This window comes from Ictidomys tridecemlineatus, chromosome 9 (genome assembly GCF_052094955.1).
Source record: "Ictidomys tridecemlineatus isolate mIctTri1 chromosome 9, mIctTri1.hap1, whole genome shotgun sequence".
In the NCBI taxonomy this organism is placed as follows: Eukaryota; Metazoa; Chordata; class Mammalia; order Rodentia; family Sciuridae; genus Ictidomys; species Ictidomys tridecemlineatus.
In genome coordinates, this window is record NC_135485.1 from 4,692,885 (window position 1) to 4,720,667 (window position 27,783).

Genomic DNA, 27,783 nt, shown 5'->3' on the forward strand with positions numbered 1-27,783 from the left:
CAAGGCTGAGTAGTGTCCCACCCTAGGGATGCACCACGCGTGTCTATTCCCTCACCACCCAGGACAGCCGGCTGGCCTCCACCTCACGGCCGTGGTGAAGGAAGCTGCTGGGGACGTTTCTAAAATTACAATGAGCAAGTGACCTTTAAGAGCCAGGAGATTTCTTATATAATCTGGATGTCTGGCTGCCTCGGACAGTTGGTAGCCCTGCTGACTGTGAACCCTACCTTCCCAGCCACAGTCACGGCTACCTGAGGTCAGCACCCCGCTCCCCGACTGGCACTTGGCCCAGTGGGCCTCAGGGTCCCTCATGCCTTCTCCTCAACTCACCATGAACTACAAATCTCCACGGCTGTCACCTGGAGACACTGGGTCTATTGTCACCTTTGTATCGTGGGTGAGAATCCAGAGGCACAGAGAAGGACAGTGGCCTGGCCCATTCCGCAGGCGGGCAGTGCAGAAACTGCATTCCCCAGGGGTGGTCCTGGACCGGAATCGCCGTGCCTGGGCTGGACCCTCAGCCCTGCTGCCACCTGTCCAGCGACCTGGGCAGAGCCCTTAATGGTTCTGAGCCTTGGTCCCTGCTGTGGGAGAGGAACGCTGCCCGTCTCCAGCCTCAGGTTGAAGATGGAAGACGGGCACACGTTGACTGTGTTGACTCTGGGTGTGGTCCCCGGCACAGAGGAGAGAAGGAGGGGGCAGAGAGAGGGAGAGAGACCAAGCTGGGCATCGGGAAGCATGAATAAGAGCACAGGTCACGTCAGGTGACCTAGTGTGTGGGAGTGGGCACCAGGAGGTGCTTCACCACTGCTCCTTTCTAACAAGTGGGGCCTGTCTAAGGCTCCAGATCTCCTTCCTGGCAAGATACATGACATTGTGGGAACAACCTGGCTTTAGGAATTGTGAGCATGATTTCAAAACCCACCCTGAGCAGGCCAGCCCCCATTCTGATCTGCAAAGTCCTCTCTCGGTAAGTGGGGGGCCGTATCACTCTCCTCGCCAGCACCAGAAGAAATGAGAAATGTCAGGTACCTACACTTAGTATATGCTCAATAAAGTCTGGGTCCCTTTCTTCCCTTCCCAAGCAGAAATCTGCCACCTAGGTTAAAAGAATGTCACGTTTTTCCAAATGTTAAAAAAAGAAATGAGAGAGATCTGTCTTCTAGTGCCCCCTGCCCCCAGCACACTCCACAGGTTCTTGGGGTTAGGGTTGGCCGCTTACCAGGTGTTATCCCTTTACTTAACCAACAAGCCCTGGTGCCAGGTGCGGCAGGAGGCCCTGGAGTCATAGGAGAGGGCAAAGCACTCCAAGTCCCCACCCTCCTGCAGCGGGAGTTCCCGTGGTCAACAGATCAGCGGTGCTGAGCACTTGGTAAGTGCCCCCTGAGCTGGCTTTGTGCAGGGCCTGGCTTTGCCCTTGGGCTTGTTGCTGGGGGATAGGGGCACCCTCTGTTCTGGGCCCCGCCTGCTGCTTCACCAGCCCCAGATGGAAAGCTCCCCCTAAGTCCCCAGCCATCGCCTACCACTGGTCTTTCTGCCCACTCATGCTGTTACTGTTACTTCTGTCCTTTCCAGGAGTCCCCCATGGAGTGAGTAGTCCATGCCACTGCACATGGGGGACCCTGGCAGAGCCCCAACTCTTTGAATGAATGAAATGGAAAGGTAGATGGAAAAGAATTTTGTCTCTCATAAACATACAGGATAGGTGCTTGTGACTGTCCACACGCTCCACAGGACAGATACCACCTGGCAGAGGGGAAGATCATTAGGGTTTAAACCAGAGGGACCAGGCTGCCATCTCAGTTCTGCAACTTACTAACTTTGAAGCCAGGGAAGGAACTTCCCTTCCCCTGTTTCCTCGTCTGGCAAATGGGGGTAGGGAAATAGCTGCTTCCGCACGTGCTGTGGAAGCAGTGGACACGCTGGGCAGAGAAGCACCTGTCAGACCCAAGTGCCGTGCAGGTACTTTATTCAGGTCCTCGATTCAGTGCAAACTTATTAGGCACCTACTGTGTGCTGTTATGACCATGGTGATGATCTGTCTTAGGACAATTTGGAAAAAGTCCCCAGGCAAAGGGAGAAAAGACTTGCTTGTCAGATGGTTGTACAGCACATTCATAGATTATGATTAGCAACAGGCAGCCAGTTGGCATGGTAACGCTTCCCCATGAACCACTAGGCTGTGTGCTTAAAATAGGTACGCTGAAGGTGCGGTGGCAGCCGGGAGCGAGGCAGCGTGGGCAGATGGCTCTGTGGACTGCCTGGGCCATGTGCTTGGGGGGTCACTCCCTTGCCCTTGCCCAGCAGGCCAGCAGAGCAGGCACTGAGCTAACAAGTCCAGAAGCACCCTCTGTGGGCGCTGGCAAGGCCTTAGACTTTAGGATCAATGTCCACCTTTCCTCATTCTACAGGAAACCAAAGACAGTGGGGTTCAGCGGCACCCCCAGCTTGATTTGGAGTCTTGACAGAGGATTCCCAGCCGGGCCACCTGCAGGCCCCTCAGGTTCAGAATGCCACCAGGCAATTCATGTCATAGCAGGTCACAGTCCGCGTGGCCCCACCTGGCAACACGTGTTAGTGCCAGGAACGCTTTCCCTGGGTGTCGAATCCGGGGAAGCCCTGAACTCCATGGTACCTGGGAAACGCACCTGCTTCTTGGCTAGACTCTGTGACCGGGCTTCGGCTTCACCCTCCATGACCTGCCCTGTCTAGCTCCTCCCTGTGAGAATCTCCAGAAAGCGGATGGAACTCCACGAATCACTTTGTGCCGAGATCCTTTCGGAGTCTGGTTAGCCTTCATCGAAGAGGGCGGGGAGCAATCCTCTCAACGCATAGTTCATTTTTGTTTGTTTCACTCAGCAATTTATTGAACAGACTTTAGAAACTTGAGGGGGTCTTTTCTCCCTCCGGCCGCTGAGTTTCTTTTAAGAAATTCACGGCTCCCAGTTGATTCCAGGCTGAGATTCCAGGTCTGGAAAGTGAAACTTTTTGAGAACTCAGTCAACTTCTGAGAATGGGGTGCTAGACAATTCTGACATCTTTTAGACCCTCAACTTTCCTTTGAGTTGAGATCGTGCTGTTCTGGGGCAAGGAGGTGGGGGGTGTCTGGAGAGCGCTGCCACTCGTCCCCCAGGCCATTGGTGGGATGTGAAGACCTGCAGTGGAGACTCTCCGTGACTCCTGCACACTGGCCTGGCCTGTAAGCTTTTCTAAAGATCCAGGCCCCACCCAGGCATCAGATGTCTCGCCTGGGCCCCGGGCAGGGCACCTTCCAAGAGCTCCCTGCTGAATCTAACACACGCCAGGGACAGAACCATCAGACCATGGCCCCACAGTCCTTTGCAATTCTCCCATCCCCTCGGCTAATTAAATTCCGAGATGCCACTGCGGGTTTCTCTGGTGTTAGACTTGTTCATTTTTACTCCTCGCTGGGGAAAAAAAAAAATGTGTTCTCGGAGTTGGCGGGAGAAGTTTCTCATCTTTGGAGTATTTCTGGCCGTGAGTCGGCTTTGTGACTGTGCCCTTAGAGGGCCTTTTAAGCGGAGGATAATCCCTATGGAAATGGATTTCAGGACACGTGGTGGGACTTGGCTCCACAGGGCAGCTCTGGGGCTGGGCTCTGGATGGCTGGTTACTGCACAATATCTGGAAATCCAGATAAAGCCCAGACACTGCAGCGGATGCTGTGATAGAGACACCAAGAGAGCCTCCTGGGGGTAGCTGCCGCACCCTAACCTCTCCGACCTGGATTTGGTGAGCGGTTATATCAGTGGTATAAGCAAACAGGACGAGGTCTCCATTCAGCCTGCGCACCAGCGGCCAACTTTATTCCTTCTTAGTTTTGAAATAAACTCTTTGAAATTCTCTGGTGCCTTAAGGAAAAATGAGAAAGGAAACCCCTGGGGTTTGCTGATATATTTAGTCCTCTTCCCTGTGTCAGGAGAATTTCTAGAGGAAGAGAATCCATACGCAGGACCTAAAACTGCTTTCAATAAGCCCGCAGAGCTGGGGTGGAGAATTGCATTTCCTTTTATCCCATTTGATCTTTCCCATGACCGCTCCATGCCTGGTGTCTGTGCAGTGAAGAGTCATGAACGACACCGTGGCCATGGCTGTGATAAGGCACAGACCGATAGCACCTCTATCTGATGGTAGAAAAAGGGAAGGAAAGACAAATGACTGAGATTGTTAAAGTAGCTGAAGACTTCATTTCAACTCTGTGTCAATGTGTTTGAACGTGCTATGACACGGTGTTTGTAAGCAGGACACTGAAGTGATGGGGAGAATGCTGCCTGTCCAGTGATGTGACAGCTTCTCATGGGGACAAGGACAAAGTCTGCCCCTAACAGAGGAGGGGGTGAGCTCTGGGGCTGGGGAGGTACTCTGGGTTTGAACTCTGGATGTGCCAAGCAGCCGTGCAGGCTTGGGCATGGTGCTTGTGTCCCCAGCTCCTCTGCAGGAACAGGGCCGGGGGTGTGGGATCCTGGGGGGAGCGCATAGTTAGAGGACACCAGGAGCCCTGCCTCTTCCCCATGACAGCAGGCTCTGCAGATGCCTCTCAGAGGGATGCTGGAGCATCTACTGCCACCCCGAGCTGGGGACTGCGTCCATCTCTTCCACAGCGCAGGTTTTTACTGCCTGCTTTTTGATGGTCAGGCAGGGAAGAGCCAGTGGATCACTGGCAGAGATCATGAGTAAGATTTGTGGGTTCGTTTTGGCAGATCCTCCAGGGCCTCCTTACTCTTTCCTAGTTGAATCCTGGGCAGAGATCCCAGGAAATCTGTGAAGCACAACATCAGTTTGGAAAGTGTGTGTTTTTACACCAGATCCAAAATGCACAGAAAGTCCACCCCTTGTGGCTGCGTGGACGTGCAAGGACTCCTAGACGATGGCGGGATAAGCCCCCCATGGTGGGATGTGCTGCTCACCGGGTGGTCCAGCACCAGGAGCAGACCCCCTTCCTTTTGGATGCTCTTCAGCAGGACCCTCCTCGGGTGCTGGGCCAGTGGGTGTTCCGTCATGCCTGCCAGCAGGGATGTGACAGAGCCAGCCACCAGGAGCTGCTTCTCAGATTCCTGATCCCTGGGACTTGGGCTCATCTCTCCCTTCCAGGTTTTCAAGATTTGTAACAATTGCTCCATCTTGTGTGAAGCAGGCCAGGATTCCCCCTTGTTACCCAGATGTATTTTTCTATGTTAGTTAAATGTATACTTTGTGTAATTTTGTACATTAAAATGTATGCTTTTCACAGAGTTGTGTTTTTTTCCTTTTGAATGTTTGATGGATGAGTGGTTCCCACAGTGTTGGGAGTCCTGACGTGACACAAAGAGGCAACGGATCCAGGACTCTCTTGGTCTTGACGGGGAATGCAGTATCTTCTCTCCAGGGGAATCCACTTTGCACAGACCGTGAGGGGATTCCCTGCAGGATCCGTCACATCCCTGCATTAATTTCCTTGCTGCCCTGACAGATGCCATCCATCCACCTAACGCCTAAAAGCAACACTCACCCATCACCTCACAGATGAGGTCACAAGTCTGAAATGGGTCTTGCCAGGCTAAGTCAGGGGTTGGTGGGGCCCTGTTCCTTGGGGAGGCTCCAGAGGGAACCCATGTCCTCGCCCTCCCAGCTCTGCCTGGCAGCCCCTTCCTTCATCCTCAGAGCCAGCAGCGTAGCTTCTTCGACTCTAACTCCAACCTCTGCATGAGCATCTTCTCATGCGGCTCTGCTTGCTCCCTCTCCTGTTTTAACAGAGCCCGTCTCTCCCTCGGCTCCATCCATATAATCCAGGATAATCTCCCTGAGTTCTTATTAAAGCCCACAAAATGTCCCCACTTGCCATGTGAATTAATACACACGGGTTCCAGGGATGAGGTGGCTGTCTTGGAGGGCTGTTATCTAGCTGACCACAATCCCTGACGTACTGATTTGAAAGCAACATAAAAAGCAGACCTTCTAGAATCCAGCTGCCTGGATTTCTCTCACTCATCGCCATGCAACCTTAGGCAGCTTGCTTAACTTCTCTGAACTTCTTTCCTTACATCTAAAATGCACACGGTAATTCATGACTCACTAACAGCAGTATATAGCTGGTCACAAAGACATTCTCTTTTCTTACTTTTCTGCAAATGTTCTTTTTACAACTTAGGCTTTTTTTTTAAGACCTCTTTTGTGTTTTGTATGTCTACGCCAAGTGCACCATGGAGCTGAACTGGCTTCTCGTCCTCTTCCTGCTGTTGCCTGACACGTCCCTGTCTCTGCTGGGACTACTCATGGTCCCTGGAAGGCTCTGCGGTCTGAGGGGATGAGCTCAGATTGGCCTCTCCTAAAATATCATGGTGTCATTCACCCCTGGAGCACCAGCTGGACAGGATGGGGCGGCCATGGCTGTCACTGGGTGGTGCTTCCTCTAGGAATCTGTGTCAGACACAGCTTCCCTTGGTCTCACAGCAGGCTGGGGGTGCCTTTCCTAACTGCTGTCCTGGGTCTGCCCCCTCTCCCCACCATGCTTGGGTTCCTGGCTTTGGGACCAGGAGAGGCTGTGCAAAGGAGTCTGCACACCAGAGTTGGAGTCCCAGCTGGGTCCCTTCCTGAGCCATGGGTTTAAAGTTTGTCACCCGTCGTGTCCCAGCCTGAAGGTGGAGGTGGCATTGTGTACCACAGGAGGCAGCTGAAGGAGCCAATGGTGTGTAAAGCAGAACATGAAGTGTGAAACACCTGATGTGTGCAAAACCCTTGTATGGGGGGGGGCAGTCCAGGAAGCCAGGTCGCCCTGATGGAGAGTGACAGAGCCTGCAACATGCAGTGGGGCCCTAAATGTAGGTTAGCTCGGTGTTGGATGATTAGCTGCCCAAGGTGGCACAAAGGCCAGGAGTCTAAGCCCCAAATCCAGACCCTTCTGACTTCAACACTTCCATTCTCCCCTCTCTGTCAGGCTTCTTGGGGAGAGGAGAAAGTGAACACAGACTCGGGCGTGACTGCAGTGTCCAAATCCCAGAAGTCTCCCTTGACCAGAGGCAAGTTATTGATCTCTCTGAGCCTCAGTCTCCTCATCTGTAAAGTGAGGCTGTAAAACTCAGAGGGTGCTGTGAGGTACAGGAGAATTTCCCTGGGTGCAGTGCTGCCCCTGCCCCTGGCATGTGAAGACCTCTCTAAAGTGGGAACCATTATTGTGCTTTCTTGCCTACCTCCCTGCTTATATCCCTCTAGTCTTGACACTGCACTCTCTCAACCATGGATTATGCAGTTGTTGAAGGCAGGGGCTTTCTAGATACTCACCTGTGTTCCCAGTATTAGTCTCTCTCAAATACAGAAACAGACTTGCAGGGATGAGGATGTAGTTCAGCAGCAGAGCACTTGCCTAGCATGCACAAGGCCCTGAGTTTGATCTTAAATACCTCCAATAAATACATTAATAAATAATAAAAAAAAAGTTTAAAAAGAAAAAAAAAACATTTGCTAAATACTCACATGGTGGAGGAGTCTGGCATCCAGGCCTGGCTCAGCATCTGCTTCTCCCTGCATCTCTCCTAACACATGGGCAGTGAAAGGTATCCCTTGCAGCCCAGACTGGCTTGTTCTAGGGTTGAAACTGTAAATGCAGGGGGTGTCAACTGAGGCTATGGATCCAAAGTCGCCATAGGTCTCAACAGTCACAGAAACAACCCGTGAACCCCTCTGGCTTGGTGCTGAAAGGACAGCTCCCAGCACAGAAGGAAACAAGGACGTCTGGAGGGGATGCTGTCATCACAGCAGTCCCCACTCTGTGTTCAACTCTGCATGTCTGGACTTGCTGTGAAAGGGTGGGCAGCTGTCGATTCTCCATTCAGGAAGTACAGTTGGGACGGCTGGGTCTCTGCTGGGACTACTCATGGTCCCTGGCTTGAAAATCATGGAGAAATGAGGGAACTGCCTAGAGGAAGCACACATGGCCTGGCCCCCGAGAAAGGCCAGGGGACACCCAGCAGAGTACACCCCACACCCCCATTCCCTCCATGGCCCAAGTTAGAGGAACCCAGGGACCTCAGGCTGCAAGTTCCAGGCACAGCAAGGGTGACTGTACCCTAAACGGGGGGAGGTGCTCCTGGATGGGGGTGTTTGACTGTCTGGGAGACAGCAGGTGCATGTGTGTGGTGATCTATTTCTTTGTGTGTTCCTCTCTAGAGTGTTTCTATTTAAGCTTCCGATTTATTTCTGGTGTGGATGTGTGTGGGCGTTCTACCGGGAGTCTGAGCCATGTGTGGAGTCGCCTTGGCCTTTGGTACTGGTGGAAAATCTCTTTGTCATACTATGTCACTGGAGTGTGCATCCAGTCCCAGCGTGAGTCATTGGCTTAGGTGTGAGAAGGTCTTTGTCCTGCTGTCTGCAGGAGTGAGCTACTGGCCTGTCCCTCTTGCCCCGCGGTACCATCTTCTGCCCTTACCACTGCAGGGTACATCCTCCTTAGAAGGTCAGCTCCCGGTGGGCAGGGGCTTCTGTTGGCCCTGTCCCCAAAGCCCATGGCAGTGCCAGGTGTTATCAGGCAATCAGTACAGTAGTGCTGAGTGGATGAATGGTGTGTCCAACGTGTGTCTCCCGGGCTGGGCAATTAATTTCAGTACTATGGAGCGGATGCATAGGGTTATTTGACAATAAGAATTTCTGGTTGTGTGTGTGTGTGTGTGTGTGTGTGTGTGTGTGTGAGAGAGAGAGAGAGAGAGAGAGAGAGAGAGAGAGAGAGAGAGAGAGAGAGAGAGAGAGAATGCTTGGATTGTGTCCAATCATATATGGGTATATGTGTGCAAAATTGTCTACGGTGTGCGTGAACGAGCCTGAGTGTCTGGGACGGAGCGTGCGTAAAATTGACTTGTGTGTACCAGCATGTTGTACATCTCTCACGTGTTTGGGGTAATGTGGTGTAATTGTCTGGTGTGTGGGTAAGAACCTATGTGTGCCTCTAGAGTGTGTGTGTGTGTGTGTGTGTGTGTGTGTGTGTGTGTATGCTCTACACCCCTCCTTCCGCTCGCGCCCTGCGCTCCGCCTGGGGGCGGGGAGTGGGGGTGCGTCGAGGGCACTGCGGTTCGGCCGCCCGCCCTCTGTGCTGCGGCTCCTGCACGTCACCATCCCTGCACGCCCCAGCCGCGGTCCCCGCCCCCTGGTCCTTTGTAGCTGGTGGTTGAGCTGCCTGCAGCCGCCTGGAGGCCCCGCCCCGGCCCGCCCCGGCCCCGCCCCGCCGCGCGCCCCGCCCCGAGCGCCCCGCCCTCCCCGGGCTGCAGTCGCGCCTGGGCAGCCGCGGGCCCGCACCGAGGCGCGGAGCGAGGCGCACGGAGGAGGCTCGGGCCGCGGGCGGCGGGCGGCCGGCCTTGGACGGGTATGGCGGACCGGCGGCGCGCGTGGAACACGGAGGACGACCTGCCCGTGTACCTGGCGCGGCCGGGCAGCGCGGCGCAGACCCCGCGCCAGAAGTACGGCGGCATGTTCGCGGCCGTGGAGGGCGCCTACGAGAACAAGACCATCGACTTCGACGCGTACAGCGTGGGCCGCCGCGGCTCGGCTCGCACGCCGCGCAGTGCTGGCCGGCCCGACGCGGTCGGCCTGCCGGGGCCGGGCGGCAGCGAGGACACGGCCAGCGACGTGAGCGAGCCCTCGGGCTCGGCCGTCAGCTCACCAGGCGAGCGCGACGAGCGACCGCCGGCCCTGAGCATTCGTTGCCCTGCGCCCCGCGACCTGCCACTCGGCCGGGACAATAGCCAGGTACCCTCGGGGAGCGCGTGGACCGGACGTGGGGGGCGGGGCCCTCGGGGACCCTGGGCTGGGGCCGCTGCCACCAGGCTGGGAAAAGCTACGGAACGACCCCTCCCCCACCTCATCATACAAGGGGTTCAGAGAGGTTGTGCGACTCGTCCCGGGTTGGCCAGCATAGTCCGTGAGACTTCTAAGGGACCTCCGAGGGCCGTCCAGGCTCCTCTTCTGCAGAAAGGAAAAGCGAGGTTCTGAGAGGAGAAGTAAGTTAGGTAAAGCAGCCGCATGGACACTTGAGTCGCAAAGGAACCTCTGGGATGAGTTAACCCAGAGCTCCTCGTCCGCGTTCTGTGCAGAGGAGGAAAGCGCCCTTCCGTGTTCTTCCATCCATATATTTGCTCACTCAGTAATTGCGGAACACTTACTGTGCCCCTGCACCCGTGGAGGTTACGCGAATCGCCCTGGCCACATGGCCTCAACGGGAAAGGGCCTTCGCGAGTGCTTCCCTCCTGGTTTCTGGGGTGAGGGTTTAGTTAAGGTCTAAGATCGTCGGGTAGTTAGAACTGGAAAATCCTTCCCGAAGCAGCCGCTGCCTTCAAGGGATACCGGCTAAGCGGGAAGCCGCCAGGGAACTGGGGGAAGAAGGGTGTGTGGACCGCACAGCCCTTGGGATGGGTGGACGGATGAGGCTTAGATCCAGTGCCTGGAAAACAGAAGATCCCCCAGCTGTCGGCTTGGTCCAGACAGAACTCAGTGCCTGAATCTGCTGGGTTCCCAGCTCAGCAACCGGCCCCACCCTCCAGAAGTTCCCAGGCTGGCTTGAGTGACAGGTTTATCGTGAGAATTAAATCAATCAATGCCACAGATAGTGAGTGTGTAGATGTGAAGTGTTTGTGGAGTTTCATTATTATTTTAATCAACCCTGCCCCTTCCAGCGCTATGAGAGGCATAAAGGGAACTCAGAGGCAGAGACTGATCCGGACGGCAATCTGGGGGGGCTTCCTGGAGTAATTAGAGAGGGGCCAGCCTGTGGCTGGTGTCGCTCTGGTCCACATCCCTGTGGGACCGCCCATTCATTAGCTTGAGAGCTCTCCGCGGTTCTGAATCCGCGGCGAAGGTCTAAGCCGGAGAGTGTGGGGGGTGGGGTCCGGTCTCCTCCTCCCCACGCCGTCTTTATCTGGCCCTGCCGGCCCCTTTTCCTGCGGGCCGACCTTGCTTGGGATGCAGGCTCTCCAGCTCCACCCGGAGACGGGGAAGCCGGGGCCAGCGCGAGGGAACTAGCCGGAGAACTTGGCCCTCTTTCACCTGGGCGCCTCCTTCTGGGAGAGGCGGGCGGCCGACTCTCTCAGCTCCCTCCAGGGAGGGAGTGTGGAGTGTCGGGGAGGCGAAGGCGCTTTGTGCTCGGCCGGGAGCTGTCCCGAGGCGCCACGCCAGCAAGCCCTGGGTTCTGCCTGGGCCGCGGGGCTGCCGCGCCCTGGCGACTGGGGACTCGGGTCTCGTCACCTCTCCCAGTTTCTCCCCCCTCTCCGCTCCAGTCCCCTTTGCCCTTTCTCCTAGTTTTTGGGAACCGGACAGAAGGGCTCTAAAAGCCCTAAAGGGTCGGGTCTGAGTAGTGGAGGGAGTATGTCTCCCTCGGGGGCGCATTTAAATTCCTGCGGAAACGGCGACCGCCGGGCTTGGGTTACTGAAGGCCGGGGTTCCGGGGCGGGCCTCGTTGCTTCTGCGCTTTGCAGCCGGTGCTGGGACCCCTCCCCCGCCCACCGGCGCTTTCCTGGGAGGGAGGTGGGGTTTCCGTGGCGCAGGCGCAACATTTGCCTCTGCTAAAGGCTGAGTGGCTGCGGCGCTTGGTACCCGCGAAGTCTGCTTGGGAGCAGCATCTGTTTGGCCAGCCTGGAGCAGGGGCTCCGCCTCCTGATTCGCACGTGGTCCTGTCCCCATCTCCGCAGCTTTCCTACTCTGATCTCCAGACTGACCCTTACCGAATGTCCGGTGCCAGAACCTAGGACTTCGCTCTGAGGAAGGAAACACTGGAATCTGAGGAAGGGGGTCGGCCCCCACCCGCAGTTTCGGGTCATTAGTGAGAACTTAGAACCCAGCTCAGACCCAGGCTGCAGTAGCAGCACAGGGACACCTAGACCTGGTGTGCAGGAGCCCGGCTTTCAGACCCAGCTCTGCAGCGACTGCGTTGCACCTGGACCTAGAGCCGCATCCGAGTATCCTCATATCGCACATGAGATTATTTAAGAATTATTTAAGATTTAGAGATTCATATCCTGTAGAGTTCCTTCCTAGTAGAGTTGAATTTCACCCTATTTATAATTTTGTATTCTGTAATGTTACTAAAACCCAGTTTTTCACTTGCTTCTTCCTACAAGAAATACTTACCCAGATATGATAGGTAGATACTCAGTGCATCTAATACTCTGAATGTAGCATAAGAAAGTAAAACTACAGTTCCTCAAACTCAACAATGATAAACTCCAGTTAACAGCCTGGGTTCAATTTTGACTACGCCATGTTTTAATGCCCTTGACCTTAGAGACCTTTGCTAACTTTATCCCTTAAGCCTCAATTCCCATTTATGAAATGGGAAAATCGTGGGCTGTGTTCTTGGAATACTTTTGTTCTCCTCTGTGAATCTAGGGCCCCACCCCCATTTTAAGGCCCAATCTCTGATCTCCTGCTGTGGACCCAGGAACTGGACTAGGAATTGACCTCAATGGTGTGGAGATCAAGACTCCTGGCCCCAGCTAAAGCCCCCAAACGGAGAGTCTTTACCAAACCTAGCCTACCTCTCTCTGGGTGGCAACTGGAAAGTAGAGAAGATGTGTCTTCCAGGGCCTGTTTGGGTTTTGCAGGCGGAAAATGAGCAAAAGTGGAGGAAGGTTGGTGCTTTGTCCTGCCTGGTGGTGTGGGGCACAAACCTTTCAATGCAGGAAGGCCTTGCTGAGTCTCCCTTTTGTTTCTTCCTCCATCTTTTCTCCTTTATTATGAAGTTCATCAAGTTATGTCCTAGCTTCCTGCCCACCTCCCCCCCCCCCCCCAGCAACATCTGGATCCTGGGCCCCTGGGCTGCTGTACACTCCTGAGAGGCAGGAACATCCTATTTCTCCTCCTGTCCCCAGCCTGTCCCCAGGAGCTATGGAAAACTTAGTGTAATGGCCTAACCTTTCAAGCACTCACTGTCTGGGGGTGACCTCGTGGCCCCAAAACCAAGCCTCTATGTGTTGAGAGAGCTGTTGCTGTTGTGCTTCAGCAGGTCAGCCATGAATTGTGGCCTTTTCTCTCTTCTGTGGCTACATCTGTGTGGCCCTTAGGGGCCTTCAGGGAAAGCTGATTTAGGGATGGGAATGGGGAGGGTAGGTTCTTTTAGGCAGAATGCATTGAAAAGCGGTGGGAAAAACGAGTAGCCTTTTGTCTAGGGTGGGGATATACAGGGTATAGCTATAGTAGAGTCTTGTAGTTGGAGATGGAAAAGGGCTAGGTCCATTTAGCCTGTGGCGCAGGGTGGACTGACAGAGGCTGCGGAAGGAGTGGCCGGAGGGGGGCGGTCATTGGGCGCGATCCTGGCGGCCAGGAACGCTCCTTGGAGCTGGGGAGGGTCCTGGCACCTATCTCACGGCTTCCTCCCTATACACAGGATCAGGCAAGACCCCTAGATGCAGTGCCACACACCTGTGGCTCTGCCCGAGGGCTCTGCCTGTGCATTGAGGACCGTTTCTTGCCTTAAAAAGAACCTTGAAAACCAGACCCTCCCCTTCGCGAGAGCGAGGCTGGGGCGCAGCCGAGGGCGTGCGTGCGGGGCGGGGGTCGGCGGGGCTGGGCGGGTGGGGGCGGGGGCGGAGTAGGGGGATCGGAAGGGAAGCGCTTCCTGGTTCGAGCCGAGAGGGGCGAATCGGGCTCGGCTCCCGCCGCCGGGAGGAGCTGTCTGTCTGCAGCCCCCTCCTCCCGCCCTGCCTCTCCTCCTCCTCCCGCCCTCCTCGCCGAGCCGGGCGGTGTTGGCAGCGGGAGCGGCGGCGGCGGCGGAGGGCCGAGCAGCCGGGGCAGCCGCGCTTGGGCAGCCGCGGGCGCCGAGCCTCCGTCCCTCTCTCCATCCCTCCCGGGCCTTTGTCACTGCGCCCGCGGGTAGCGGGGCCGAGAGCCCGACAGAGAGTCAGATAGCCGGGAGGTCCAGCGGCCAGGCCGAGGGCGCCGGAGGGGCCATGTCTTACCAGGGCAAGAAGAGCATTCCGCACATCACGGTAAGCGCCCCCGCCCCGCCCCGCCCTGCTGAGGTTCTTTGTGGCTTGGGGATGGTCGCCGCCAGGTCCGGGTCCACGGGGGTATGGGTGAGGCGCCCCCGAGGCTTCCTGCGTCGCCACGGGTGGGGCGGGGCCGGCCTGGGCAGGCAGCCCCCTCCCCCCAGCCTCTGGGGACAATAAGGGGGGAGCCCCACATGGCGGGGCGGGGCTGGAGCCTCGGGTCCCTCTCCCCGCGGGCGTGCAGCCCCCTCCCCCTACGGGATGTGCCAGAGGGTGGCGTGACGGGGGGATGCGGAGCTGAACAAAAGAGGGAGGGGCGCAGGGTCCGAGCCCCCTCCCTCGGCTCCGCTGGGTGGGAGGTGCGCTGAGCCTGGCGCGCGCAGCCCCTGCACCTTTCGGCCCTGGCACCGCACAGCCGCCAGGAGGAAGATAAATCGCCATCGCCGCTTCCCACTCCCCTCCCGTAATGATGGGGTGGAAGTCCGGGCCGCGAGACAGCGCCATGATGGAAGCCCGCGCCCACCCTCCCCGCCGCTAAAAATAACCCCTCGGCGGACACCGGTGGCCGCGGCCCTGGAAGGGTTAACGCACCGAGGCTGGGCTGCTGGAGGGTGGGAACCGTAGTGTGGGCCGAGCCGGCAGACTGTGTCCCTGGGTGTGGCCGGAAACAAAGGAGCCCTGGTCTCTTTGCTTTGTCTCCATGGGGAGCCAAGGGCTCAGCGGTCAGGAGCTGGAGCCTCCACCCCACTCCTGGCCTGGCCTCAGAGTTGAGGAGGCCATTGCAGAGTGATGGGCACCACCAGCACTGTGGACCTTGGGTGGCAGGCCGAGCAGCCAGGTGCTGAGAGGCGGGGTTCTAGGCCTAGTGGAATCCCCCAGGTGACTCCTGAGGCTGAGGATCTGAGACCAAGCCTGCTCATTTATGCAGAATTCTGGGTCAGGAGGAGGCTGTCACTCCCTACACAGCTGCCAGTGTAGACTAGCCCTGTTTTATTGAATCCCAGCAGCAGTCCTTGGAGGGGGACAGGGTGGGAGGGGCTGGACCCTTGGCCTCCCCTGCACGCCCAGCATCTGCTTGACTGGGCTGAGCTTTGAGTTGGGAAATCCCTGGTGGGCTCAGCTCAGCTCTTGCCTGGTCAAAGGGGATTGGGACACCTATCCATCTCTATGCTCTGCCTTAGGGACCTAGAAGCCTAGGGCCAATCTGTAAACACTAGTTGGCTGAGTCTGGGGAAGGAGTGTGTGGCCCAGGCCAGGCAGCACAAAGAAAGCACCATAATGTCCCTCTGAGGCGATGCCTGCTGTGGGAAGTCTGCCCCTGATCCTAGGAGGACAGGCAGGTGGTGGAGGTGAGGTGGTGGAGGGACCCATGAGCAGGAACCTTGGGTCCCTCTGCCCCAGGTGGAAGTTTACCAGATGGTCTTTGAGGCAGGTGTGTGGGAATGCTGCCCTGGGCTGGGGATCTGTACAGTTGGACTCAGCTGTGCCGGGCCCCCTGCTGTGGGTTCTGCTGAGATGAACTGCCCAGCCTTTTGCAACAGATGGCTCTGGGTGTGCCTTTTGCTCTAGCCCCTCTCTGCACATTAATGTTCTGATATCCACAGTGGGTACCTCCTCCAACAAGACCCAAGAGCATCAAGGGCTGCAGGTGGGGGGGAGTTAGCAGAGTGTTTAGGTGCTCTGGGTCCACCTGGCCCTCCAGGGCTTTGGATTTGCTGCCTGGCTCCCTGCTGCTTTGGTTCTTCATGCAAAGCAAACAGTCAACTTGTGGGTAAAGGAAAACCTCAGGTTTGTTTCCAGTAGCCTCAGGACGTGGTTCCCATAAACATGGGGAGGAGAGATGCTGAGAATTTTAGTTTTACGTTCATCTGGATAGCCCTCCCTAGCCAGAGAGATTTGTGGTTTTAAGGAGAAAATAACAAACCTGAGAGGATAGACTTGGATGGGGTTTCTTCAGGATCCTTCAATTGCCTGAGGGTCTTGGTTGATAATGCACATGTGGTGACAGGGACCAGGACCTTTCCTTAGAGGCCATTATGGCTTTCCAAGTGCTGCACCCCAGCCTGTTCTACGCAGTCATTTGATGAGTGAATAATAATGGCAAGCATCTGGTCTGTGCTTGGCACTTGCTGGGCTCCAGGGCAAGTGGGAGGGAGATGGCTTTGCACTTGCTCTCCCAGATGCAGCTGGGAGTCCCCTGGTAGAAGAGGAGGAGGGGAAGGCACAGGCGTTTGGCTCCTGCCCCCAAGGACCAGTGGACTGCTTGAAATATGGATGAAGCTCTGTTTCATTTGTGGCTTTTATTTTTTTAAATAAATGGCATAGCCGGGGATTAACTTAGCTGAAGCTGTTTCTGTGCCCACTGAGCATTAAGCAAGAAGAACATCCTGGGTGTGGCTCTCAGCAAACAAAGGCACATAGCTTCCTGGCCTGCAGAAGCTCTGAGCTCCCGACAGAAGCACCAAAGGGGTAGGCCTGCTCCATTGTGGGGTGGGGGGAGACCAGGTTTCCACCACGGGGATTATGGTTTCTGTTAACAGTCAGGCCTCACCCTGTGAGCTCTTGCTGTAGTCCAGCTTTCAGCATGAATTTCACCATCACCTTGTTCTGAGAACAGTGCTGTGAGGAAGGCAGCCAGGCGCATCGTCCTTGCTTCCCCAGGAGTAAACTGAGGTTCACAGACGTTTGCAGCTTATCGAGATTCTTGCACTGGATTGTGACATTTAAGTTCACATTCAAGTAGCAAGAGCAGGTGAGCTGCTTGGCTCGTTGAGAAAATCACACCCATGCTTTGCCTCTTCCTTTCACTCCCTGTGAAACTGGTGTGTGTGTGTGTGTGTATTTATGCACTAGAGTTTATATCTTTGGTATGTAAATGTGTATGTAAGTTTGACATCCAATCAAACAGTGAAGATGGACAGGAAGAAAGACCATCCAGTAGAGCTGACTCTGGGCTGAGTTAGTTATTCTAAAGTGCAAATCTGCAAACATCCCTGTGGGGCATGCTGTGCCCTGAGGGTACCACCCTGTCCTGTAGGTGTGCAGTCATCCCTGGCTTTTTACACAAAGGGTTTGAGATGCCTGCAATTGCTTGATTTGCTGTGCCTGTTGAGAAATCAGACACAAGTTGAATACAGGACTGAGGGTCTGGAAAGAGCAGAGAATGAACCTGCCAGTAATTAAGCAAATGCTCTCAGTTGTGTTGAGTTGATGATGGAGAGGAGAAAAATGGCCATATTAAGGGAAAAATCATTTTGTTTACATTAGATTGTTTGAAAGCATCTCAGAGGGAACATAAAAGTGACTCAGAGTTTTGATGTTTCCCATTTCACAACTGTGCCACCTTAATCTTAAACATGTGCTTCTTGTAATGAACTTGGTCAAGCCTTAATCCAGGGGATACTTGGAATATGGCACATGAGTGAGCTTGGCACATAGTAAATATCTATAGGTCAGAGTTTCTTTCTCCACGCTCAGGCTCCTTCTCTGAAAAATGAAAATTTGGAGTTTTGGCTAGAGCAGGTATTAACCATATATCTGCTGTGTTCTTTGAATTGTGCAAAGTGCATTAAGAAACCTGCCATCTAGGTGACGATGTGCACCCACAGGAAACAAACTAAGAGTGGCCAAAGGGCAACCCAACCAGAGCCCAGGTATCAAGAGGAATTCAGAGCAGAGAGGACCCAGCACTGGCAAATCAATGAGGGGGCTTCTCTGGGCCCAGAGGTTGGAGTGGGCCAGGTGCTGGTTGCTGGGGAGTAGGGGGTAGCAGGATGGGCAAGGAGAGCTACGTGGACAAGGCCTCGGCTGGGGGTAAACGTTATGAGAAGAGAGTGAGGAGCTTCATACAGCTGAATCAGAAGTTGAGCTTGAAAGCGATTCTGCAGGGCTTTGGGAGTCTGGCAGACTTCACTTAGTGGACATAATACCTGGGTTCTAAGTGTGACTCAGACTCCAGTGAGTTATTTGGTCTGGGGCAAGTCTTCCTGGGCCTTGGATTCCTTTTCTTTACAGTGAAAGAATTAGATTGGATAATTTACTTCTAAGGTACAGGGCATTTTGATGGTCTTCTGGGGGTGACAGGGAGCCATCGCAAGTTCTTGAGCCTGGAGGATGCATGACAAGGGCAGTAGGTAAGAGTGTGGATTCTGAAGAGGGACTGAGTCTGCATCCTGGTTGCTCCACTTACTAGCTGTGTAATTCGGGAAATTCACCTATTCTCTGTATCAATTTTTTTTCTAAACAAAATTTTGATTGTAAAATAGGAATAATAATAACCCATAGATTTTTTTTTTCTCCCTGAACATTAAATGACAGTGTATATAAGATGGTTGGAAGTGCCTGAACATAGGAATTGCCATGTGGATTAGCTGTCATGGTTATTACTGCGCTGTCAGCTTTGTTTCTTAGCACACAGGTTCAAGATATCAATGACACATGTTTATTTCTTGCTCATGCTACATGTGGGCTGTGGGTTGGCTGTAACTTTGCCCCTGGCTGCAGTGAGTCTGAGACCTGGGCCGAAGGAGCAGCAGAGCCCGAGAGATTGGCAGCACCTGGAATGCGTTTAGGAACTTCTGCTCCGGTATGGCCTGACTGCTGTCTGCTATAGTCCACTGGTCAGAGCAACATGCGATCAAGCCCTGAATCAATAGGGAGAAGACATTTTTTTCTGGAGAGATACGAAGATGAGATGTGAATGTTCTGGAACATCCAGACACTGGGTAAAATTGGTGCTTGGGGGTTGGGGGTGCAAAGGAGAAAAGGCCCAGCATTGGTCCTCAGCTTGAGTAGAGATTGGGAAGCACCAAACTGAACTGGGCAGGAAGCTGGGAATACAGATTGGAATGGGGTGAAGGGCAAGGCCAGAGGTGGAGATTAGAGACCCGTGTAGATGAGGCACTGCAGGGACAGGAGGCTGCAGGGTGGCCCACCAGCCCGTGCTTCTCAGCCCGTGTGCTGTGAGCACAGTGAGAAAGTCCTCTGCAGATGTGCTGCCAGTTGTGGTCATTGTGGAAGTTTGTGTTGCTATAGCCACACGTTGTTTTGGCAGCGTCTCTCACAAGCAGAGAGGAGCTACATCCAGTCTAATTTGCTGGGAGTAACAGGAAGCTCCCACCAGAGAAGGGAACCTTCCCAGACTGCGCCTTCTAGCCTGTAAGAGGAGGGCAGCAGGTGCGGACAGCGCCGTGGTGCTGAGGAGCCAGCCCATGCCACCAGGAGCTGCAGAGGTCCCAGAGACCCAGGAATGCCGGGGCGTGGCTGCTGGGGCGTGAGTGGCCTGGCAGGGTTGGTGCCGAGTGGTCTTTAATCCCTTCGATGATGTTGCAAAATTTTATACCACTTGGCAGTGTCCCCCAGACACTGAAGGCTGAAGACCATTGTGCTGGAGAGATGTCATGGCCCAGTGTTGGTTTTGTTCTGGGAAAAGACAACTCTGAGTTGGTGGGTATTGGTGGTATGGCACGGGGTGGGAGCAGGGGTGCTTCATAGAAAAGATGGTTTAGGAAACAGCCCCTGATTGGTGGCGGTGGGGGGGCTGTGGACATGTGGGCCGCAGCTCCTCTCTCCTTCCTTGGCCGTGCTCCGGGCATCTTTCTCTCTGACCATGGGCTGTCTTCCCTGGGCCTCTGCTGTGGTGTCAGCTGTGCCCATCCTCCGTGGAGCCTGCTCCTCCTGGGGCTGGGGACGGTGGCTTCCTGCTTCCGCGTCCTTGGCTTGTCTCTGTGTCTGTCAGCTCTGCTTGACCGTGAACACTTGGATTGGGGGTCTGTCCTCAGCTTTCTCTGGGGCACTCCTGCTTAGGGCGACTCATCGCGGGGACACAGGGCCGTGTGAATGGGCGGATGAAGCCAGTGCCTTTGGCCACCTGGGTTTCAGGCGTGCCTGCGCTGCCTTCCTTAACAGGCCCTGTCTGTGGATTTAGCATTTCGTAGTCACCATCCTGGGGAAGAGGTGGCAGGAAGGGCTTTTGGATCTCCAAGAAATAAGAGAGAGGGGCTCCTGCAGCGGTGCTCTGGCAGTGGGGAGGGGCGGAGCTGGCTGAGTCTCAAGCTTCACAGCCTCAGTTTTCCCCAGGAGCTGGATTGCCGTGTCCCCCCTCCTCCTCCTCCGGGCCTGGCCACCACCGATGACTTGGTGCACAAGCTGGGGTCAATTCCATGAGAAGACTCGGTGATCTGCTTGAGGAAAGTCTGTGCCTGTCCCCAGGCTGTGCTGCCACATGCTCTTCATGACATCATATTCGTGGACCCTTAGGGCTTAATTCCTCATCACTTATCAGCACACATCTCCTTTCTGTAACCTCAAATTGGAAGGGAACCTTTTAAATTGTGTCAAATATTCTGCTTGTGCATTTGAGGAGGCAGGAAGGACTGTCCATTGCTTCTCCCCACCCCCTGCTCAGGCAGGGATTCCACGTGCCCTCTCCTTGCATTCCTCCGGGGACAGGGAGATCACCACTTCACCAGACAGCCTGCCTTGCCCTGGGGCAGCTCTGTTCTTGGTCACCCTGGGCTTGGAGTGCCCTCCACCTGCCCTCAGCTTCTCTCCTCCACACTGCTGTTCCTCGAGTCCCCGGAAGGTATTCAGAATCAAACTTTCAAAATGAAACTTTAATGAGGGGACTTTTTTTTTTCTGCTTCCTCAAATGCCTGAACTTAGAGCAAGTGGCACAGAATGTTGAATTTCACAGCCCCATGTTCAGTGTAGGGAGCACTTTTACCTGTTATCCTAAGTGATCCTGTGTTCCTGTGGGTCACTTTGACTAGTTGCGTTAACAGATGAGGAAACTGGAGCCCACTGATGTCAGGCACCAGAGGTCAGGCAGCTCAGAGCTCTGTGAGACTAGCTCTCGTCCTGGCCTCAGGACAAGGACCCCCAGCCTCCTGGGAGGTAGGTGTCAATGTGAGCTGGAACTTGGAGCCTCATGACCAGTGCTAACAGAAGGAGACTCCACGGAGTGACCCCTGGTCCTGGAGTCACGACACTTTACATGATGGGGAGGTGGAAGTCAATGGGTGGAGCACGTGACCAGGCTGCAGGAAGGCGTGGGTACAAGCTCAGGGCTGAGCAGGTGCATTTAGGGAGGCTGGGGGTATCGTGAATGGACGAGAAGGGTGGGCCAAGGCCGAGGACAGGTAGCAAGGCCAGGAGGAGGCTGGGGGCGGAGCTGGTGGGGGTGAGGCCAGGAGGAGGCTGGGGCAGAGCTGGTGGGGGTGAGGCCAGGAGGAGGCTGGGGCAGAGCTGGCGGGGCTGAGGCTGGCTGGATGTGTTTCACAAAGGCCCTCTGGCCTTCAGCAGGGAGACTTGTGGTGAGGGGACCTGGGGCAGGAGCAGCAGGGGCTGGACTTGAGCAGGCAGTTGTGGGATTGTTTCCAGGGTGGACACAACAAGACCAGGAAAGCCTTGGGCTGCAGGTGTGCTGTGGGGCAGATGTTTCCCCACAGTTCTTGGGACAGAAAGTCATGTGTGACCCTCACAGTGGAACTAATGTGGCCCTCATGGGCTGGGCTGGTCACCAGAGTGGGCTTTCTATAAAAGTGACTTGGTCCCTCTTGCTCTCTTGCCCTCTGCCTTCTGCCAGGGGATGACACAGCGCAAAGGTCCTTGTGAGGACCCAGCTCCGCGCTCTGGACTTCCCAGCCTCCACAGCCAAGAGCCAGAACAATTCCAGTTGTTTTATTGTCACCCAGTCTCAGCTGTTCTGTTACGGCAAAGAGTGGTTCAGACATGGCGTGAGGGGTGACAGGGAAGTGAAGGTGAGATCCGTCTCCCCAGGTTGCAAGGATCTTAAAAAATCAGGCGGCCTTCTAAGTGCTATTCATGTATTAATTCATTTAATTTCCAAGATAACCCTCTGCATGACAGTGGGAAAGTGGCGCAGAGCCGTGAACTTGCCCACCTTATAGGATTGGGAGGCCTGAGGCCCCTCAGAACCCCTGTCTGGCCTCCCACGGTGTCCTGAGCCATAGCCAGTTGCATCTCGGTTAACTGAGTGTTCAGTGAGGTAACAAGGGTGAAGGGGCCTGGCTTGCCGGGGGCACGGCCAGTGTCAACTGGGTAACTGGGTCTGGGTGGAGTATCTTACCCCCAAGAGGCGTTGGAGGCCTTCAGAGCCTTTTATCTCTCCTCCCTGCTCTGACCACATTCACCACAGTCCTACCAGGAGGGCGGGTGTTGTGCCAGGTCTGTGGTGGTGGGCAGTGGTGTTTCTTACTCCATCTCAGAGGGGCAGAGCTAAGGCTCAGACAGATCATCTAGGCCTAGTCACGAGAGCACTCATTGCACAGGGGCCGGTGGGTGGTCACTGTGTAGGTGCCAGGTAGGGCTAGGTTCATATTCTGGCTCACCCTCTCTTGGGTCTTACCTTGAGAAATTCACCGAGTTCTCTGAGTTTCCTGTCTGTAACTCCTGTGTGACTTGAGGGTGGAGCATGCGGACCCTGTGCTGCAGGACTGGTGCCTGCCAGGCTCGAGGAGCATAACTCTTTTAAAGTGAAGCTTTTCTGTCCAGATTTTTGGTAAGAGGTAAGAAGTAGAGGCACAGAAACACAGACATAGGTGGAGGCCTAGATATCACTATCAGTGTAGTTAGCATCCTTCTCCGGCCCACTCCTGGGGTCCAGAGACAAAGTGTGTTATTTTAAAGTCAGACACTCCATCTGCAGGGAAAATTTCCCAAACCTCTGCAGGCAGGACGGGACTGGAGGTCCTGGTGTCATGGTTGCTGTTGTCATGGAAACGGGTCTGAGCTTGCAGCAAAGGTGGCAGTCCAAGGGGACCAACCAACTGATTCCTGCCAGCCTGTGGTGTTTGCCACTCTCTCCAGGAGAGCAACCCAGGAGGCGGCAGTGGTGTGAGGCAGAATCTGACTAGCAGGATGGCTGGGCCAGCGTCCCCCAATGGAGGACCTCTGAGACCTGGTGTGGACACCAGTGCATTGGTCCTAGGCTCCATGTCAGCATTAGGGGGCATTGTAGGGAGAGGACATGGGGCGTGCCCTCCCCTTGCTTCCTGGGGTGGGAGAGGAGCATTAGGGATTGGAAAGGTGACACTGGGGCCTGGCACCTCCACTGTGAAGTGTCTCAGTGTTATTACCCGGGTTTGGTGGAGACGTAAAGAATTCAGAATTACCAGCTGACAGGGGAGCAGTGAGGAGCTCCAAGGCTGGGTGAGCGTGAGAGACCATCAGCCTCCCTCCCTGTGCTGTGGCCCGTGCATTTCAGTACCACGGACAGCACACGGCCCACCTCTTCCTCACCCAGGGCACCACACCTGGACTCTGGGGACACTGTATATATATATAATTTATTATTTTGCGGGAGTATTCTCCCTTTCTCTGTTTTTCCAGATTAATGAATTTCTGCCCATATTTCAGAACTCAGGTCAATGTCCCCTCCTTGATGACACGGTCACTGTCTTCCTCCGAATCTGTAATGACACCCTTGGTTCTCTGCTATTTCCAGATAGCCAAAGTTGCTAAACCAGTGATTTGTGGATGAGTGTTGGTTTGGAGAGCAGCATGTCTTATTTTCTTCTGAGGACCCCTAGACCTTAATGGATTTTGTGTATCTCCTGAGGGCTGCCTTTTGGGCCTGTGTGCCGGGGACAGGTTCCATTCCCACCATGTGGGAGGGAGAGCAGAGCCCAGGGCACTTGAGAGCTTTGCTGGCCTGGACAGCGATGCAGATGCTTCCCTGTGATCCAGACCCTCCCTGCCCCCAGCAGGGGCCGACTGTGGTGTGTTTTGCTGTTGATTGATTGGTTAGGAAGGCCTAAGGCCTGAAGGCTGATATCCCTAAGCGGAGCTAGATAGAACAGCTCATGTAATGAAGTGACCAACGACACCTGCCAACAGCTGCTCTTCCCCCATTGGGCTGCTGGGAGATAGGGCAGGTCTGGAGATGAGCCTCCACCTTGCTGGGCCATCCTCCAACTCACAAGACACTGGCAGGAGACTCCACTGCTGCCCAGCACCAGGGCTTAGGTGACCCTTGCAAGGTGTCCTTCCAGCACCACCTGTGCCATGCAGGCTTTGCACCTGGCATGTGTCCATGCCCAGGCAGTGGGTCAGGATTTCAGGAGAGATGTATGGTCTGTCTGCCTGTCTTCCCCCATCCTCTCCTTCCTTTCTAACCCCTTCATTACCCTATTTCACCCTCCTTCTCACTCCCTTTCTTTTCAAGTGTCCCATCTCCTCCTCTCTCTTCCCTGGCCTCCTGTCTGCCACCTCCTCCAGCTGCTCAGCAAAGATCTGTGACATTCCGAGGAGGGTCCCTGGCCTGTTGATGGAGACGTAAGGTGAAGTCAAGGGGTCTCCAGACCCCTCATGCAGTGCCCAGCTCATGCAGAGCGGGGAGTGTTGGGACGTGTGTACGTTGTCTTGCCAGGGACACCGAAGTGGGGGCCCCAGGGCCTGCTGGGGAGGTGTCCGTTCCTGCCAGAAAGACCCACTCCCCTTGAGTTCTGCCAGTGGAGAGTTTTGCAGTTTGCTTTTTCACGTGACATCTTATTGTCTTTGTCCTTGAAACTTCTATGAGGTATTGACCAGCTGAGGGGTAGTGATGTGGTTACACCATTGTAACTGAGTCTGGTCTGACCTTTGTGTATAAATCCTGGACTTGTTTAGGGCTATTTTCCTGGGGACAAATGGACAGCACTAGATTCTGGGTCAGAGGGCATGAGCCCTTTTTTATTTGCAAATGTGTGAATTTTATGTTTAAAGTAAAAATACTTACATATAAATCATGTATCGCTAACGTCTTTGTATTTGTGTGTAGTGACATTCCCTCTGTTTGGTGTGCAGCCTGAGATATTACACATTCCTTAGAACGGCGGGCCCCTGGGTCTGACCTTGGAGTGTAGTGAGATTCCGTCTGCTTGTGGGTGTTATCAATTCCAGAGCATGAAAATGTCTAGAAATGTGATGCAATGTGGCTCGGTGGCCTACACACGGGCAGGGAGTTAGGAAAACTGCATCAGGAGCGTGACATTGGAGGCCACACCTGTCTGGAACCGCATTTCTATCGAGGTCAGATCAGTGCCCCACTCGGTCCGTTCAGGGCAAGCGGCCACAGAGAAGGTGTGCTTGGTGGGTCTCTTCCTTGCCGATGCACAGATCCTGGCTGGCTCCATGTTAGGGATTCAGGGCAGGTTGTTGGGCATGGAGTGACTGCTCTGGAATCCCCTTTCTCCAGGAAGCAGGACACGCCATTTCACACTCTCTTCCCTGACTTGTGGCTCTGAGGCCTTTTCTCTTCATCTGCACCCATTCATGTTCCAAGAACCAGTTTAGGTCTCCATCCTGCCATCCTGCCTGCCATCTACCCATCCATCCATCCTGCCTGTAATCTATCCATCTATCCATCCTTCAATATTTCCATCCATCCATCTGTCCATCCATCTGTCCATTTGTCTACCATCTGTCCATTCGTCCATCATCTGTCCATCCATCCACCCCTCCACCCACCCATCTGGCCAGGCAGGTCCAAGGTCTTGAAGGTGGAGCGGTGAAGAAGCAAGAGTCCCTTCCCTCGTGGAGAGAAGTCTAGTGAGGGCGTCTATAGGGAGAAGAGAACTCTGGGTGGTGCCAACCACTTCCGTTCACCCATGCTTGGTCTTTGTGTGGTTGTGCCTGGCACATCCCCCGGTGACACATGACAGCTTGGAATCCAGTGGAAAGAGCCACATGGTAGCCGGACAGGTACATACGTAGTGTGTCAGGATTACTGTGATGAGTGCTGTGCAAACATGGGGGGTGAGGGGCAGAGCAGCTGGAGGGCAGCGTGTGTGGGGTTTCAGACTGGGCAGGTGAGGGGAGGGCTCTCAGGTGAGTGACCCTGAGCAGAGCCATGCCGGGATAGATAGTGGGAGGGCAGACTAACCGGGGTCTTGCTGACCTTGGCTTTCACACTGAGGAAAATATAACACTGAGACCAGAACCCACCTGGGAGTTCTGGCTGCAGACTGTTTCTTCTCAGAAAGTTTCCCTGTTGCTTAGTCTGGCTTGGCCTCTTCTGGGCTTGCAGAGCATCTCTGCCGGCCTCTCGCGATAGATGTCAGGGGACCATTGAGACCACTGGACCGTGGCCTCTGGGACCCTCCATAGTGCATTTTCTCAGCTTCCTGAGGGGTCCTGGTGGAATTGAGCCCGGTTGTCCCTTTATCATGTTTTTGTGGCAAGCTCTGCTTCGCGTGGTGGGGGGAACCTCTCATTCCCGGCAGAGTGGTTGCCCTGAAATCTTAACATTTACTGGCTCTCCCCCCACACACAGGGGATGAGGGCCTTGAGAGCAACTTGAAGATAATGAAAATAGAAAATAACCACACTGGAAAAGATCTAAGCTCCAAGAAAATGGAGATTAACAAATATTAATGATAAGCAAAGGCACTTGGTGTTCCCATACCTGGCAAATTGGGCAGTACTCTTGGGGAAGCAGTTCAGTCACATTTATCAGGGGCCATAAATAAGGTTCGTGCTGTTGGGCTCAGTTGTGAAGCTTCTGACCCAGCATCCTAACCACGGAAAAGTTGTGCACAAGGAGGTTTGGTGCAGCTGACTACCTCGCTGTGGAAAACAGAAAATAACTTAAGGGCCAAACAGTGGGGCAATAACTAACTTATCACGCAGCCATGCGATATGGTGTTTGGCAGTTTTAAAAACTGTGGTAATGAAGACCATGCCCTAACTTGGGATGTGCTTATGGCAAAATCCCAAAGGATGGAGCTCTGTTCTTTTCTGTTCTTGGACTCGCTGCCTCTGGCCTTGCAGGTCACTCGACATTCCTGGCCGCCTCCCTTTTCAGCCCTTTGTTTGGTCCAGCCCATCTTATTTTGTAGGTTTTAGCTTGCCCTACCTGCACCCCCAGGTAAGCGTGACGGCCCCTCACTCTGTTCCTGCCCTTCCCCTCCTGGGCCACCTTCCATCCCATGACTCTCATCGGCCAGGCCCAGGGAGCAGATCCCAACTCTGCATGTTTTCCCGTGGCTCCCAGGGCCTGGGCCAGGAGTGATCACGCCTGGATGAGTGTGTGGATGTGTGTCCTAGAGTCACAGCTGTGGAACAGACAGGAGGACAAAGAAGACAAGCGTCCGAGGGACCTGGTGCTCGTGCAGGAGGGGCGGGGTTCGTTGCACAGTGTCTCCGAGTTGACGAGTTGATCACCGTCATTAGAAATGCCTTAAGAAGTTCCTGTCCTACAAATGACGCTGCGTCTTCAACTAGTGAATGACATTTAGAAGGGAGGAGACAGCAGCGACCCACGGGGCAGGTGCACCATGGGGACTTGGTGTGCATCCCAGTGACACAGACATTTCTGAGACAATCCAGTAAAACCGAACGTGGTGTGTCGGGCGGAGACGAAGGAGGAGGTGGATGGGGTCAGCTGGAGTAGTGGGCTGTGGTGAGGGCTCCTTAGGAGGCCCCTCCTGGTTGGAGAAAGTACTGAAGTATCTAAAGGAGGAGTGATCCCATGTTTGGGTTTTGTCTTGAAATACTTCTGGGGAAAATGCAGAGCATTTGAGGAGGGAAGGAGGTGGGTGAGAAGGCGGAGCATTGGCGGAGGAGGGCTGAAGTGGGGGGATGGGGGGGCTCAGTGCCCTTTCTTTACCTTTGAAGATATTTGAGAGTTTTATTGTTAAAAGTTGAAAGAAAACCATTCCCTTGACTTTCCCCCAGTGACGCTTAAAACTCTGCTTTGTTTTACAGAGTGACCGACTCCTCATCAAAGGTGGACGGATCGTCAACGAGGACCAGTCCTTTTATGCCGATGTCTACTTGGAAGATGGGCTCATAAAGTGGGTTGAGCAGGACACACCTAAGA

General features: G+C 54.7%; 1 protein-coding gene across 10 annotated transcripts in view; it reads left to right on the plus strand.

The window, feature by feature from the left end:
- Positions 1 to 27,783, plus strand: part of LOC110597529 (dihydropyrimidinase-related protein 1) — a 153,527-nt gene that overhangs the window by 86,731 nt on the left and 39,013 nt on the right. For 8 of the 10 annotated variants that reach the window (XM_078020993.1, XM_078020992.1, XM_078020991.1 and 5 more), the window contains one exon: positions 27,669 to 27,757. In XM_078020993.1, the coding sequence (XP_077877119.1) occupies positions 27,669 to 27,757 (89 nt within the window). Of the gene's footprint in view, positions 1 to 9,249; positions 9,733 to 13,614; positions 13,962 to 27,668; positions 27,758 to 27,783 lie in introns of those variants that run through there. The other 2 variants (XM_078020999.1, XM_078021000.1) reach the window with 2 other exon arrangements.